The sequence below is a fragment of the Pan troglodytes genome, chromosome 15, assembly GCF_028858775.2.
Source record: "Pan troglodytes isolate AG18354 chromosome 15, NHGRI_mPanTro3-v2.0_pri, whole genome shotgun sequence".
In the NCBI taxonomy this organism is placed as follows: Eukaryota; Metazoa; Chordata; class Mammalia; order Primates; family Hominidae; genus Pan; species Pan troglodytes.
Window position 1 is genome coordinate 92,038,351 of NC_072413.2, and position 16,096 is coordinate 92,054,446.

A 16,096-nucleotide genomic window follows, 5' to 3' on the forward strand; every position below is an offset into this window, starting at 1 on the left:
GGTGAGAGGGATGGGGTGGGGCATGGGAAGGCCTCTCTGAGGAGGTGATGCCACCTGCATCTTGGGAAAGGCAGAGGAAGAATCCAGGTCAAAGGAGCAGCCGTGCAAAGGCCCTGGGGTGAGAGTGTGTCTTGTGAAGGAACACAGAGAGGGCCACATGGGGTCAGACATGGGAGGTCGTTGTCAAAAGATTGAGTCTTGGCCTAAGTGAGGGAGTCCAGTGGAGGGCATGGGGGAAGGGTGTGCCCTTGCTGGTTAAGCAGCTTGTATTGGCTGCTTGTGGAGAATGAGCTGGGATGGGGGCAGGAGTGGAAACCAGGAGGTCCTTGGGCAGATGTTGGTGCAGCCTCCCTGGGGGGAGATGATGGCAGCTTGGACCAATGGGGAGGTCGGGGAGAGAGGAGTGGAGAAGCACTTCTGGGTCTTGGCATCAGCTTTGCTTGGATGGGGAGGTGGAGAAGTCTGTCGGGGGTTGGGGGCGAGGTGGGCAGGAGAGCAGTCAGGAACACGCTAATTCAGTAATGTTCTCAGACTTCTGAGCAGGAGTGGCTGTGGAGTCAGAGCTCTAGGGAGAGGTCAGGCCCGGAGAGGAAGATCTGAGGGCCTGTTGGGAGGATGCTGTGTGAGTCTAGGCATAAGATAAGAGGGAAGGCCCGGGCCCAGGTCAGGGTCTCTGCAAAGCCAGCCAATAACTGACCCGGGGGGGAAGCCTCAGTGCAGGGTCTTGTCACTTTTCTTAGTGGAGCAGCAGAGAAGGGACATGTAGCAGGCTGAACAATGGCCCCAGTGATGTCCACGTCCTAATCCCCACAACCTGTGACTATGTTACCGTGGTGAGAGGGACTTGGCAGATGGGATTCCGTTAAGGATACTGAGTTATCCAGGTAGGAGCGATGATGTAATCACAAGTGTCCTTATGAGAGCAAGGCAGAGTGATGGGGGGGTGGGGGCCGGTGTGTAAGCCGGGAAACCCGGGAGCCTCTAGAAACGGAAGACAAGAAAATAGATTCTCCTCTAGAGCCCACAGAAGGAACACCACTCTGTCGCCATCTTGCTTTAGGCCAGCAACACTCCTTTCGGACTTGTGGCCTCCAGCACTGTCAGATCGTACATTTGTGTTGTTTTGAGACACTAAGTTTGTGCTCCTTTGTTACAGCAGCCACAGGAAACTCAGGGCACTCGGCTGCCCCCAAATCCATGGCTTCCAAACAATTATCATCGCTCACCTCATCAATACAAAAACTCTGAGGCCAGGCACTCATACCTGTAATCCCAGCATTTTGGGAGGCCAAGGTGGGAGGATTGCTTGAGCCCAGGAGTTTGAGACCAGCCTGGGCAACACAGTGAGATCCCATCTCAGAAAAAAAAAAAAAAAGAAAAAGAAAACAATGTTGAGCACTGCATGCATACATATGTCACATATCATACCCCTGAGTACACATCTGAAGGGATATTTCCTTCCAGCCCCTGGAGCAGTCCATAGTGCTGGGCCCATGGCTGCGGGCTGCTTGAGGAGTCCTTAGGTAATGTGGGCAGGTTTCAGGTACATACAGAGGCTTGGGAGGGAAAACCAGAAGACAGTGGGGACTCGTACTTTCCCTAAATTTGGAGGTGGGGCTCGGTACATGGATTAGGGATGGGGTATCAGGGGCAACCTCTCCAGCGTCATGGTGGGAGTTTTATACCCTGGCTCTTTAATCTCAGCTGGCGTTCCAGGGATGTAGGAGGAAGGACCAGCAGACAGATGTAGTGCTGGCTCCCACCAAAGACTCAAAGCCAGTCTGAACACCAAGCCCACGTCCTAGCGCTTTCTGCTAGTTCCCAGGGTTACTGGGGAAAAGCAGTGATTAAAGAACATCCTTTTCTCACTTTGAAATATATTCCTCCACGCAAGCTGCTAAATCTGTTTCCAAGCCACAGTGCTATCTGACTTAATTAATTAGCATCTATTTGCAAACCAGCAATTAAAGGGCTAAAGTCCTTTTAGGTGGCCTAATTAGGTCTGACAGGACATTGTCAGATGTGGCCCGTCCTTTCTCCATAACATCCTAGAAATTTTCAGCCATGGTTTTAAAAGCAATTACGAATGAGAGTCAGCCAGGTCAAGCATCATGCCTGATTTATGGGCTAGTAAATTGAGGGTGTGCCTGGGGTTCTTCTGGGAGCTTGAGTCTCTGGTCTTGCCAGGGGTGTGGCCAGAGCCCTGCTAGTGGGGAGTGGCAGGGGACCAACTTCGGCGGACTTGGGTCATTCTGGAGGTGCCAGGTGGGGACTTGAAGGGCCAAAGCGAGAATCCCCTTGTCCCCAGGTCCCCCAATAATTACATCTGGGACCACTGGTGCGCTGGAGCTAGCCCAAGGTTCCATCACCTGCAGATGGAGGTAGCCCACCTGTGAGACATTTGTAAGCAGGGGTAGCTCTTAAATAGTGTGGAGTAAAGGGAAAAAAATATCCAGAATATCTATAGAATAGTATTATGCAAACTTAAAATGCATGCATACTTACAAGTCTGTATTTTTTAAAAAGACAAATGCATTTCATTTATAAGAGGTACCTAGAGTAGTCAAATTCATTAGAGACAGAAAAGTAGAAAGGTGGTCGCCAGAGACTGGGGGCAAGGGGATGGGGAGTTAGTGTTTAATGAGTAGAGATTCATCATAAGTACACGGAAGAAAAAAAATGGGTATGGGAGTTTCAGTTTGGGACGATTAAAAGCTTTGGGATGGGTGGGGACGAGGGTTGCACTGTTGTGTGAATGTACTTAAGGCCACTGAACTGTGTACTTAAAAATGGTTAAAATAATAAATTTTTGGCTATGTATGTTTTACCATAATTGTAATAAAAAACAAATATATCTAGAAAGACATGCCATAGAGACCACCTATAGGGGCGTGGGGGCATGGAGGAATGGAAATAGGGATCAGGGACAAAGGACAACAAAACCTGAGAAAATTCCTTCCTGAGGCTGATGCCACAGTGTGTCCTGAAGGTGTGGTGAGCTCAGCTCTTAGCAGACGGGAGGGCTCCGAACTGCTATGTAGTATTTTCTTCTTTTTGGAAATGAAGTCTGTTGCCCAGGCTGGAGTGCAGTGGTGCGGTCACGGCTCACTGCAACCTCTGCTGCCTGGGTTCAAGTGAGTCTCCTGCCTTGGCCTCCCAAGTAGCTGGGACTACAGGTGCCCACCACCACACCCGGCTCATTTTTGTATTTTTAGTAGAGACGGAGTTTCGCCATGTTGGCCAGGATGGTCTTGAACTCCTGACCTCGTGATCCGCTCGCCTCAGCCTCCCAAAGTGCTGGGATTACAGAGGTGAGCCACCGAGCCCGGCCCTATGTAATATTTTCCCTTAACTTGGCTCTTTTAAAGAGCTTAAGTAGATTTGTCAAAAATGCAAATTTTATGTTAATAGAGCAAGTGGAAACCTAACTTGACTTTCCTGGCATAGGTGCCACCCCCATTCCTAATCCACCTTTAAATATTCCTCATTTTAACTGTTGATGGCAGTTTTCTGCATTGAAGTACTTATTTCTGCATGTTGAAGATTAATTCCTTAAATCCATTCCCCTCCTCCATTGATTACCTCCTCAGACACCCTGCAGAGGAAATGTAGCTGATTTTGTGTCCTCCTTCTGCCATTTTGGTTTTGGTTTCGGGCAGTCCAAGCACAAGCAGTATTAACTATAGTTGTTCTACTTTTTGATCTATGATTTAAAAAGACCCAAGCCATCATTTTAAGTCAGCTGTCTGTATAAACAACAAGGCTTTTATACAGTATAAACAAATTGTTAGATAAATAACGGGACTTTGGAATGAAGTCAGAGGGTGCGTGAGTGGGAACGAATTGGGCAGAGCAGGTGTGCTTGTTTTTCAGTATTACCTGTTTGTCCTCTTACCATCCACACAAGGCAGCAGAGGGAGAGCTTTCATTCTGAAATGTATAGAATCCTATGAATATTTGCTGTATTAGCACGCAGTATGAGTGCCAAATTAATTGTACAACTAGCAATTGTTATTATGCTAGTAATGTCAATCTTTCATGATTTAGAATAGACCAAAACATGTTAACTTTTTATAAATTTGCCTTTGAAGTCAATAAATCTGGCTTGGTTTAAGTTAAAAGAAAAAACACAAATGAAAATGGAATGATTTTAAGCTCCAAGTCAGAGGCCTGCCCACTCTTGAGAAGAGAGACTAGCAAAGTAGAAAGGAGTTCAAGGTATGCTAGAGATTGTCTTTCTCCTTGATGCGATCAGAAGGCTTGAAGGAAGTGGAAAGGCAAATCACTTTCCTTCCAGATATCACTGATGTATTTTACCACCGTGTCTGGATATTGCCTGTAAATCGTGTCCTGTTCCACCTGTGATGAGCATGTCTTGGGCTAGAAAATGCTGTTGTGGACACTGAGCCCCCAGGATCAGGAGCTGGATGGAGAACTTTCCTGGGTGAGGCCTCAGAGGCAGGAGGTGGGGACCTGGCCTGTTGATAAGAAGGCCCTAGGCTGCCCTGCGTGGAATGTTCCTTTGTGTTCAGCAGCCTTGGTCCCTCAAGACCTCTGCGCTCTGCCTGCCTAGCAGTTTGGCATGGTAGAATTTCCATGGGCTTCAGAGTCAGATAGATCTGCCTAAAATTACTTCTTAGCACAGGGCACCTGTGCTTGTCAGTAGAATGGGTATAATACCCATCTCGGGAGGTGGTCGTGAGGATTAAGTGAGATAATGGGGACGTGTCAGCCTCTCTCCCTGAGCCTAGCACATAGTATTTGCACAATAATGGCACCTGTTATCACTTCATACCTCTTGGGCCTAGGGTAGCAGATTGCCAGATCATCTTCCATGTGTTGACTTTCAGCCTCACGCTCGCAGGATGGCTGCTGTAGACATTGCATCTGCATTGACGGTGGGAAGGAGTAGAACGTTCCATCTCTGTTCCTTTTATCCAAAACCAAAAGCTTCCCCAGAAGTCCCCAGCAGACTTTTCATGGGTCCAGCTGGCCAACCCCAGCTACCTGGCTGCCCATAGCTGCAAGGGAGGCTAGGAAAATGGGAAAGAGGTAGGATTGTTGTGACTTACCCAGTCATTTTTCATCATGCTGTGGGATTCCATTAGTGGGGAGGAAACGGGTCACAGCTGATGAGACAGAAGCCCTCGGCACCTGCCCCCAAGTGTTGTCTGATTCCTCCTGATGGCTTTCCTGTTGCTTTGCCAGCCCACACTATGATGTCAGGGCAGAAGGAAGGAAGGAGCCTGGGGCTGGATTAATTTCGCAAAGAAGGGTTGGTACAGAGTGGAAGCTTCTGGAAGCAAAATCCAGAATCCCTTCTTCCCACCCCCCAAGTGTTTGCATGCCCTGTTTCCTCTTTCCTCTTTTGGAAACATTCTTCATCCAGTTCTTTTTTTTTTTCTTTTCTTTTCTTTTTTTTTTTTTTTTGAGACAGAGTCTCGCTCTGTCACCCAGGCTGGAGTGCAGTGGTGCAATCTTGGCTCACTATAACCTCTGCCTCCCCGGTTTAAGAAATTCTCTACCTCAGCCTCCTGAGTAGCTGGGATTACGGGCATGTGCCACCATGCCCAGCTAATTTTTTTGTATTTTTAGTAGAGACGAGGTTTCGCCATCTTGGACAGGCTGGTCTTGAACTCCCAACCTCGTGATCCACCTGCCTTGGCCTCCCAAAGTGCTGGTATTACAAGCATGAGCCACCGTGCCTGGCCCATCCAGTTCTTTAGGACAATGAATTCATCCTCTATTCTTAAGCTATCTTCTGGGAAGTTGCCCTGAATCCCCCATGTCGGGGGGAGATCATGTTTGGTGCCACCAGAAAGGGTGAAACAGAATAAAGTGTAAGTTCAAGGGAGAGCACAAGCCTGACTCAGATGAGGTGGGGAGATCAGGGAGGCTTCATGGAGGAGGTAGCTTTTATTCATTTGTATGAAAAATATCTCACCCCCTTCTCCGTGCCAGGCCCTGGGTGAATGGAAGATGGCAGACAGTATGACAAGCTGTCATTCCAGGCCCCCTAAAAACACCCCTGCCCAGTCCCAGCTTCTCCCCTGACCTGATACTGGACACAGGATCAGGGCCAGATGGAAGTTTGCCATCTGTCCCATGTGGAGACAGGAGCGACAAAAGTCATTTAGGCCTCATTATCTAATCTCATGGCCCAGCTTTCTGCTTCTGTGGGCTGAGCTTTGGAAAAAGCTAATCATCAAAAATCCGGATATATTTCTTCAGGTGGAGAAAGGGGTTTGTAGCATCAGAGGGCTCCTCTCTGAGCAGGATGGTGTTGGGTTGAGATCATTATCTAGTCAGTGATGAGGCTGAGAGGCTACCAGGGAAGGCCACTGTGGCCGGTGTGACATGAAAAAGGCAAGTTACAACTGCATGTCAACAATGATGGTGATAAATGAATGGAAAACTAGATTACTATTTACAAAAATCCTAATTAACAGTGACCATCCACAGTGCTCTATTGCATAAAAATGGTCTCCCTGGGTTGTGTGCAGGAGCCAGCCTCATTTATTTTAAGCGGTAAACTATAAGTGGCTTTAACACCATGTCTCTCACAGTATGTTCATGCTGCAATCAAAGCGACTCTGGGTGGGTTGGAGGCTAGAGATGCATCTCCTGCTTGTTTGAGCCCTGCTGACAAGATAGCACAAGGCAAAGAACAGGCCCACGGGGAGCTGGCTGCTAGAACGTGTCTCCTGCAGTTTCCTTCACCCTGAAGCTTCCTTTTGCAGTTGCCTCCTCTCTGTCCGCCAATTTCTTCTCGGGTCTGGAGAGACCCTGCCTGTAGGAGGCTTGTCTTTCTGGGTTGGAATTGACCTAGACCTAGAGCTGGGCTGTAGTATAAACTTTCGCCGGTAGGTGGTGCATGAAGATGCCCTCCTGCCCTGTGCTCCCTGAGCTCAGATCTCTGACACCTTCTCTGGCATCTCCATGTACCAGTGCCACACACTGCGGCCTCTTCTGGTGACCTTATCACCCCCTATCTTGATTGTTTTTCCCTGTAGACTGTGAGCCTTGTGGGTGAGGGAGCGCTAGACGTCCTTCCTTCTGTATTTCCAGCATGTGACACAGTGCTGGGCATGTGGATGTTCAGGAATTGTTGGATGAATAAAAGAATGAATGAACGAATGAATGAATGCATGAATGAGAGAAGAGGGATGGAAGGAGACAAAGGGCCTTATCCTCCAGCATGAAGGTTCGTTAAGTTCGAGGTACACATTCTGTGAAATGAATCAGGCTTCCAGTAAAAAGATGAGTTTCCTTATAACCAGGGCTATCTCTTCACGATGGCCCCGGCCCTCACTATCCCTGTCCTGGAAATGCGGTGATCCCAACGGGCATCTAGGATGCTGGTAACATACTCCCAGCATGAGAAGGTGGGAAGGTCTCATTCATTGTTGTCTGTAACTGGCAGTTCAGAGGCCACCAGCTCGGGGAGTCCTGTCCGTTGCTTTTGAAATTGTCACAGCATTTCTTCCTTCCCTATCTTTCAGAGTGAAACATCTTTCAACCTAATATCAGAAAAATGTGACATTCTATCCATTCTTCGGGACCATCCTGAAAACAGGATTTACCGGAGGAAAATCGAGGTGAGGCAGAGGGCAGGGAGAAGAGCATCCGAAACTAAACAGGCTGGAGTTGGGAGTGTAATGGTGATGCCTCTTTGAAGGCCGATAGTTTGGGCCAGGTTCCTGGGCAAATGAAAGGATTCCTAGGATATTTTGATGTTGGACATTTGCCTTAGCAATAAATCCTTTCATTCCAAAAAAAAAAAAGGATTTTTTTTTGTTGAAAAGTTTAGCACTATCCTAATGTTTTATTTACTCACCAATACTTCATTACAACTCTGTGAGGTAAGTACTTTTATTACCCCCATTTTACAGCTGAGGAAACTGAGGCACAGAAATTAAGTGGTGGCCATTTAGTTCATGAGTGGCCAAGCTAGGATTTAAACCCAGGCAGCTGAGTCTCAAGCCACATTCATAACTGCTGTGCTGGGAGACCTCTTGGAGGGAAAGTTTACGCCAGTGAGGCTAAAGGGATGTATGGGAAGGCTGCAGGGATCGCTCATGGAGCACTCACCCGTGGATGGCGGAGGAGCTGGGTGCCCACTCTGTCCCTCTGGTAGCAGGCCCCGGCCGCTCTCTGCACTCTGCAGGTCTTCCTCTCGCTGCAGGACAGGCTTGCTCTGGCACTGGCCCCACAGGCCCTTCCCTTCAAGTTCCTCTCAGACACGCAGCACCGTTGCTGGGCCCCATTACTTATCCTCAGAGACTCGGATAGGTCCAGCTTGGGTCAGATGTCCATCAGCAGCCAGGGGTAGTGGTGTGGGCATCATGTGATCCGAACGCCGCTGCGGGGCACTTCCAGGGCAGGAGCTGGGCTCTGCAGCCCACTGACTTTTGTGTCCCCCAGAGCCCTCCTGGGAGATGAGCCAGGGGCTCCAGAGAGTGCCTGCCTCCCCACTGCCAGCTGGCCTCAGGTGCGCCCAAGTCGGCTCTGAGCCTTCTCATGGCTATGGGGGGAACAGGAACTCCAAGACCCCTTGAAAACCATCCTCTGCTGTCAAAATGCTGCTTATAGTCCCATGAGGCAGGAAAGGGGATTCCAGGCCAGTTCAGAGGGACACCTACTTACTGCTAGGGGTGGAGCTGGAGCCCACCCCTCCCGCCCCTGCTCACACATGCAAACCCCCACCCCCTACTTCTGCCAGCTCCCGATTCTCAGTGCTGCTCCCCCAGGAAGGCTTCCCCAACTTCCAAAATCCAGTGCAATGCCAGTGCCCCGTGGCACCCAGCCAGGCACTCCTGTCCCCTCACAATGCCACTGTCTAATTATTCATCTTCCCTCCCAGACCGTAGGCTGCCTGGGGGCAGGGACGGACACACAGGGCAATGCAGTGTATTTTTATATCAGGGGAATGAACGAGGGTGGGAGGCTGAGGGGATAGCAGCCTGAAGGGAGGGAGCAGACATTTCCTGGGAGAGATGGGGGGCACCTGGCCAGTCCCAGTGCCCAAACCACACAGAGCCGTTGTTGGTGCAAATGCCCACATTTCTTTCTGTCCCCCTCAGGAACTCAGCAAAAGGTTCACCGCCATCCGCAAGACCAAAGGGGATGGGAACTGCTTCTACAGGGCCTTGGGCTATTCCTACCTGGAGTCCCTGCTGGGGAAGAGCAGGGAGATCTTCAAGTGAGTGCTGGGGCCCCTTGGCCTGTCAGGGCTGTGTTCTCTATGCTAAGTCAGCCCCAAGTCTCTCGGAGGTTTTCGTTACACTCAGGCTGGTTAACCCAGAGAATGAGCTGAAGGGCTGCCTGGCAGAGGCGTTTGATGTTGGGGGTGCCCAGCTGCCTGCTGTGGTGAAGTTGGGGGCAGCCAAGGGGTGGAGGATGGAATCTGTGACCTCCCAGATGCTTTCCAGCCTCTGCTTCCACCACAGGCCTGGGTCAGCCCAGGTGAGTCGCAGGGAGCAGGTACTTTGTGACCCACTCTGAAAAGAAAAGACAAACAAAAAGACGCTTTGCCCCAGTGTTCTGCATAATTCCTGTTGACCTTGGTGTGGAGTGTGTGTGACCCAGGCATTCAGTTGGCTGGGCCTGTCCCTGAGGTTCATGCTGGAGAAGGTCTGTGTCCAGAGCTGCCCCTGTCATCTCGGCTAGTTCAGGGCTTCTCATATCTGAAGTTTGTACAAGGCGCCTGGTTCTCTAGTCCATAGCAAGAAAAAAAAAAGCAAAGACAAACAAACCCCTGAGACCTGGCTTGGACCCGAATTCCTGTCCAGTGGGAGCAGGGCAGAGCAGGGACTGCTTTTGTCACTGGCTCCCAGGAGATGCTGATGCTGCTGGGCCTCAAACCACGCTTTGAGGAGCAAGGAGCTAAGAGACCCACCTGGCTCTTAACCTTTGGGGGTCTCAGAGCCCTTAGAGGCTTTGGTGAGGGCCATGGGCCCTCCTCATCTGAGACCCGCACCCACATGCTCTCTGGAAACAGTACGGGGGGCAATGGGTCACAGAGCACTTCTTTGGCTAAGGCAGGTTTCTCAACGGCGGCATGACTGATGTTTTGGGCCAGATCATGCTCATGGTGGGGGCTGTCCTACGCATTGTAGGCCTATTAGCAGCATCCCTGGCCCCCCACCCATGACATACTAGTAGTAACCCCCTCCCCAAGTCATGACAATCAAAACTGCCTGCAGACACTGCCAAAAATCTCTTTCGGCGGAAAAAAGTCGACCCTATCTGGTTGAGAACTACTAGGTTAAGGCCATCATCTCCTGTTCAAAATATAGATGATCTCAAAGAGGGTAGAAGTTGAGCCATCTGTTCCTTGGCTGAACCATTCAGATTGTTTCACCAGTGACAGACTGGCAGAGCCCCTTTTGATGGAGAGTCAGCTATCTCAAGCCATTTCCCTCCCCAACTTTCTCACAGCCCTGTGGGGACCAACACAGCACAGTGCAGGGATTATGACCCCAACTTCATTTCCCCACGACCCATGTCCCCTGGAGTTGTGCCATGCAGCAGCCCTGGGCTCTGAGGTCAGACCTCACTCTCTTGCTTACTTGCTGTGCGACCTTGGACAAGTGACCTGATCTCTCTGATCCTGTTTTCATGCCTGTGGAAGGTGGACATTATAACACACTTCAGGGGGCTATTGTGAGGACTCAGTGGGTGATGCTGGCTAAGCCCAGCGCCTGCATTTCTCTCTGCACCAGCCCACGTGCTCTGTTTACCTTCACTCCGTCCTGTCTCCCCACTCCAGTCAGCACACACGGGTGCCATGCTCAGACCCTGCTCTAGGCTGTGGGGATACTGCAGTGAACAAGAGAGACAAAATCCCTGCCTTGTGGGGCTTGCGTCCTAATGGTAGAAGATGGACAGTACATGAGTATCACGTTTGAGGTGTCGGATGGTGATAAGTATTGTGGGAAAAATCAGGCAGGAAGGAGGCCGAGGAGTGCAAGGTCTGGGGTTGGCAGTGTCAAGCAGGGTTGGAGAGGTAAGGGCGGCAGGGCACATAGGGCCTCGGGCCTTTCTAAGGACCTTGGCTTTCAGCCTGAAGGACACGGGAGCCACCGAGGGATTGCGCAGCATGGGGGACCTGCCCTGCTGGCTGCTGTGTGCAGGACAGACGGGGGCGGAGACACAGCCAGGGAGATGTGGTCGGGGAGAGATCCAGAGGGGAGATGGCTGTGGCATGAGCAGGTGGATGCAGTGGGCATGGCAAGAAGTGGGCAGGTCTAGACACCTGTGAAGGTGGCGAAGACAGGATTCGTGCCTGACTCACATGTTGGACATGGCAGAGTCAAGAATGGCTCCCAGAGGTTTGGCCTGAGAGTTAGCAGGATGGAGAAGCCGTTTGCTGCAAAGGAGGGCTGAGGAAGATCAGGAGCTGTGTTTTGCGATGCTGTCTGAAATGTCCGGGAGCCATAGAGTAGGGGTGTCTGGTGGGCAGTGGAGGTATGAGGCTGGCGTTCAGCAGGCAGGCCGGGGCACACAGGTGATAAGTCAAACCAAAAGGCTGCATGAGACCACCAGCATTTTTTCTTTCTTTTTTTAAAATATTTTCTTTCTCTCTTTATTTTTTCTTAAGAGATGGGTCTTCCTATGTTGCCTAGGCTGGCCTCGAACTCTTGGGCTCAGGCGGTCCTCCCTCCTCAGCCTGCATCTTCTTAACACAAAAACCGAGACCATGTCACTCCCAAGCTTGAAATATGCCCCTGACCTCTAGGAGCAGTGGAAACCCCTGACACCAACGCCCTCCACACCAGGCCCCTGCCTCTCCTGCCCCGTTGCCTGCCCACCCTGAGTTCTAGGCACAGGGACTCACTTATCCTACACACACCAGAGCTTGCAGGCATGACATGCCGCCTGATGCTGCCTGGGCCTAGGTAGCCCTGCTTCTGACCTGGCTGTGGGTTCCTTGGGCCCCAGGCAGGCTGCTTCACTCACTCCTCTGTAGCTCCTTTCCCCAGTTGAACAGTGGCCATAGCCCTGTCACGGACATTAAGTGATTGACTCGTGAGCACTTGGAACACTGACTGGGGTGTTCCGTGCTAGCTCTTAGCGTCAGCGTCATGCATCCTCCACAAGCCACTGTCTCCCTGTGTGCAGTGAGCCCAGAGCCACCCAGGCAGACACTTGTTCTCTGCTCAGTGCTGCTGCAGGGCTGGAGCAAGCGTGTTGCAGCAGTATGCTTGTTCCAGCCCTGGATCTGGTATACTTGCTCTAGAAGTATGCGAAGTACTTCTGTGTGCCAGAGGCTTGGAGAACACGCTCCGCCTTTGAGGGCAGCCACTGTTACTACCCCATCTGATGAGCAAACAGAGCCTCATAGGGGTCAAATGACTTGCCAGAGGTCCCACACAGGCTTGTGTGCAGCCCCAGCGGTCTGAACTTGCACCCCCTCCGAGCCCCAGTGTTATCCTTCTCCCTATCCCTGGCTTGCCTCTCGGGGGTGCATGTCCTGGCCTGGGGGCTTGCCCCCTTCTGACAGGGCCTACGACTGCATGCTGCTTATCTCCGTGCCCCAGTGCCTGGCACAGAGGGGCCCACAAGTCACTGGCGAGGAATGAATGTGGAATGAGGCAGAGGTTTGGGGGTGGGAGGGGGGGCAGGAGAGCTGGGAGCAGAGCAGTGCACTTCATGGCCATGCAGGGACAGAGTGGCTAGAAGAGGGTGCGGGCCCTTGGAGCAGCCCTGGAGGACTGCAGCTGCTTCCTGGAGCTGCTTCTAGTACTCTGGCCATGGGCCACCTAGCCGCAGCTGAAGACAGAACAGGGGGTGCTGATGAGGGTGGCTCCTGAGTGAGAGGCGTTAGCCAGCACTGACCATCAGATCCTTGCCCTGGCCAGGAGGGGAAACCTAGGCAGCAGGTACCACTGCAGTGGAGGCCTCGTCCTCCCAGGCAGCTCTCCATTCGCCCTCAGCACCCCTGCAGTCAAGGCGTCATCACCATCCACACTTGCGCCAAATTGGAGCCTATGGCCAAAAGCCACAGGGGGACTTGACAGGGCTGGAGGGGACTGCGGCTAGAAGCCAGCACAGGCTCCATCCCTCCAATCCAGGCACCTCACCCTGCAATCAGGACAAACTAGTCCTGGCCCAGGCAGGACTGTTAGATATGCCAGGACCAGCCAGGCGCAAGCGGCATCTAGGCAAATACTCCTCCTTCTGAGTTAGGAGACCAGCTTCCCGTCCACACCCACCACCTTCTCCCTCCTCACTGCCCCCTGTCCTCCTACAAGGCACCAGGCTTTTCTGGAGCACAGCAACTTCTGAGGTGGCCCAGGCCTCTGTATTCCCTTGTGAACCTTCTGCCTCCTGCGTGCTGTCAGAGCCTCATCTCCGTTCCCAGGCAAAGTGAGGGGCTGGAGAACTAGGTGTGGCCTTAGTGTTCTGCGCCTGCCAGCTGGTCACCCAGGGCCGCTCACCTGGTCTTTGTGGGAGGCAGCCCTTCCTCCATACCTCGTTACTGCCACCAAACTTGGGAGTGTCCTGGAGCCAGGGCCAGGCCCAGGCCTGGGTTTCTTGCCATACCCCCTGAGGGCACCAGGACAGGTCCCAGAAAGGGGCTGTGCCATGAGGGGGCTTGCAGTAGGTGCAGAGAGTAACAACCCAGCATGCGCAGAGCAAGGGCCTGTGGAGTGGGTCCCCAAGGGTAACTTGGTGCTGGCAGATGCTTAACAGCCGGCTGTGGGCGTGCGGGAGGCCTGATGTGTGTTGTCAGCCGATTGCTGTGGTGTCAGTATTCAATATTATCATGACTGAGTCAAGTTGCCCTCATGAGGTCACTGAGTAGGGAGTTGGAAAAGATGCAAAATCACACATGCCCTTGTCATATCGTCTTTCCACCATGCACACACACACAATGCAGCTCAGCCACCAGGGCCCGGCAGGGCCAGGGTGGAGATGTGCACGGTGCATGTGGCTGTGTATTGGGGGCAGGGGCGGGAGGTTCTGCGGCTGGACTAGAGATGAGGTTGGTGGGCGCAGTGGGTTGAGAGGGGGACGCACAGTTGCCAATCACAGCACTCTCGCTGTGTTTCCCTGTAAACACTCAGTCTACCCCCTCTGTAGGTTCAAAGAACGCGTACTGCAGAGCCCAAATGACCTTCTGGCTGCTGGCTTTGAGGAGCACAAGTTCAGAAACTTCTTCAATGCTGTGAGTTCACCTGGTCCCTCCTTCCACACTGGCAGAGCAGACAGGAGTGGGCACTGGCTGGAGCCCCTACACAGCCCACAGCTCTGCTCCTCCTGGCTGGGGAAGGACAGAGGGTTCCTTCCTGCTTGTGGGGGTGTGTGGGCACAGGGAGCCCTCACCCTATTCCCTCACCCTATTCCATCTCCACCTCGTGCCTCCCTATCCAATTAGTGAAGGGGCGGGATCGAGGACTCTCAGACGCTTGCCACTCTGTGTGCACGTGAGAATCCAAACCCAGGCAGTCATGGTGGGGAGACCCAACTGCCGCTCCCAAACATGCCTCTGGACTAGTGTACAAACGGCAAAGTCTTGCTAACCCTGGGTTACTTAGCTTAGGCAGAATCTCAGACTGATTTTCTAACTCAACCTGAGAATCTACAAACGAAAATGCACGTGAGGGCTTCACGCGAAGGGAGGGAGCGGAGGGAGAATGCAGAGAGAGGGCTGGGGCTTGCTTGGCCTCCCTAGCTGAGGGCCGGGCGGGTGCAGTTTTACAGTGTGGTGGAACTGGTAGAGAAGGACGGCTCAGTGTCCAGCCTGCTGAAGGTGTTCAACGACCAGAGTGCCTCGGACCACATCGTGCAGTTCCTGCGCCTGCTCACGTCGGCCTTCATCAGGAACCGAGCAGACTTCTTCCGGCACTTCATTGATGAGGAGATGGACATCAAAGACTTCTGCACTCATGTAGGTGCTTGGGGTCTCAGCCCCAGCCCTGGGCTCTGCTCCTGTGGCCCTGTCCTGCAGACTTCAGCACCCATCCGTAGCCAAGGGACTCGGGTGTCACGACTGCCCTTGTAATTCAAACAGAGCTAGGTCAGCAAGCTGCAGACAGGTCCCACCTGAGCTGCCTGAGCTGTGTGGCCTGAGGCAAGTCACTTCCCCTCTCTGGAGATTTCCCATCTGAAAAATAAGGGATTTGGACTGGCCTGCTTACAAAACCACAGTCATAGTCCAAGAGTCACATTTGCTTGACGTGTTTATGATGCATGGTATTTACCAGAAAGAGTTGCCGATATTTAAAAATTAGGCACTTTTCATATGAATATTTGGATTTCTGCTGGAAAGTAAGAAGTACAGCCCCCAGGTCCTTGCTCTTGCAGGGCAGTCTCAGCAGGCACTAAGCAGCAGCTGCCCTCTCTATGTAGGACATACGCCTGCTTGCCACCGCCTCTGCTTCTTCCATCATCTCTGCGGCACCCGGACTCGCACCCTCACTCACCAGCCTAGCCTCTGTAAACACTTAAGCTTGAAAGGCACCCCTGGATGACAGGGTGCCTTTTATCTCTAAGATTCTTTGATGCCCAACCTGAAAAATGTCTGCCCCCTGTTTCCAGATCCCTCTAAAGTAGTAGCCTGCTCTCAGGTGTAACTACAAGGTCTAGAATGGAAAAGATTCAGGTTCGATTCTTGCAATTGTAGCGATTTCTAGCTATGCTGCCTCTCAATGAGGCTGTTTCCTGTGTGGCATGAGAACGTCCATACCCAACTCATGGGATGTTGTGAAGATGACGTCCCAGCCCAGAGGCTGTGACCATGACCCTGAGAGCCAGAGCTGAACTCACTTGTCCTCTGCCAGGCCTCCCTCCTAAGCTGGCTTGTTTTCATTTTGGCCCCTGCAGGAAGTAGAGCCCATGGCCACGGAGTGTGACCACATCCAGATCACGGCGTTGTCGCAGGCCCTGAGCATTGCCCTGCAAGTGGAGTACGTGGACGAGATGGATACCGCCCTGAACCACCACGTGTTCCCTGAGGCCGCCACCCCTTCCGTTTACCTGCTCTATAAAACATCCCACTACAACATCCTTTATGCAGCCGATAAACATTGATTAATTTTAGGCCATGCAGTGGAACCTGTCACCTAATGGGACTGCATTCTGAATGGAA

The 16,096-nt window shown here is 52.1% G+C and overlaps 1 protein-coding gene across 2 annotated transcripts in view; it reads left to right on the forward strand.

Annotated features, from left to right (window-relative positions):
* OTUB2 (OTU deubiquitinase, ubiquitin aldehyde binding 2) overlaps positions 1 to 16,096 on the forward strand; it is a 30,390-nt gene extending 14,294 nt beyond the window's left edge. For both annotated transcript variants that reach the window (XM_016926661.4, XM_522936.8), the window contains 5 exons: positions 7,503 to 7,598; positions 9,084 to 9,202; positions 14,089 to 14,173; positions 14,702 to 14,896; positions 15,832 to 16,096. In XM_016926661.4, the coding sequence (XP_016782150.1) occupies positions 7,503 to 7,598; positions 9,084 to 9,202; positions 14,089 to 14,173; positions 14,702 to 14,896; positions 15,832 to 16,038 (702 nt within the window). In that variant the 3' untranslated portion in view covers positions 16,039 to 16,096. The remainder of the gene's footprint in view (positions 1 to 7,502; positions 7,599 to 9,083; positions 9,203 to 14,088; positions 14,174 to 14,701; positions 14,897 to 15,831) is intronic.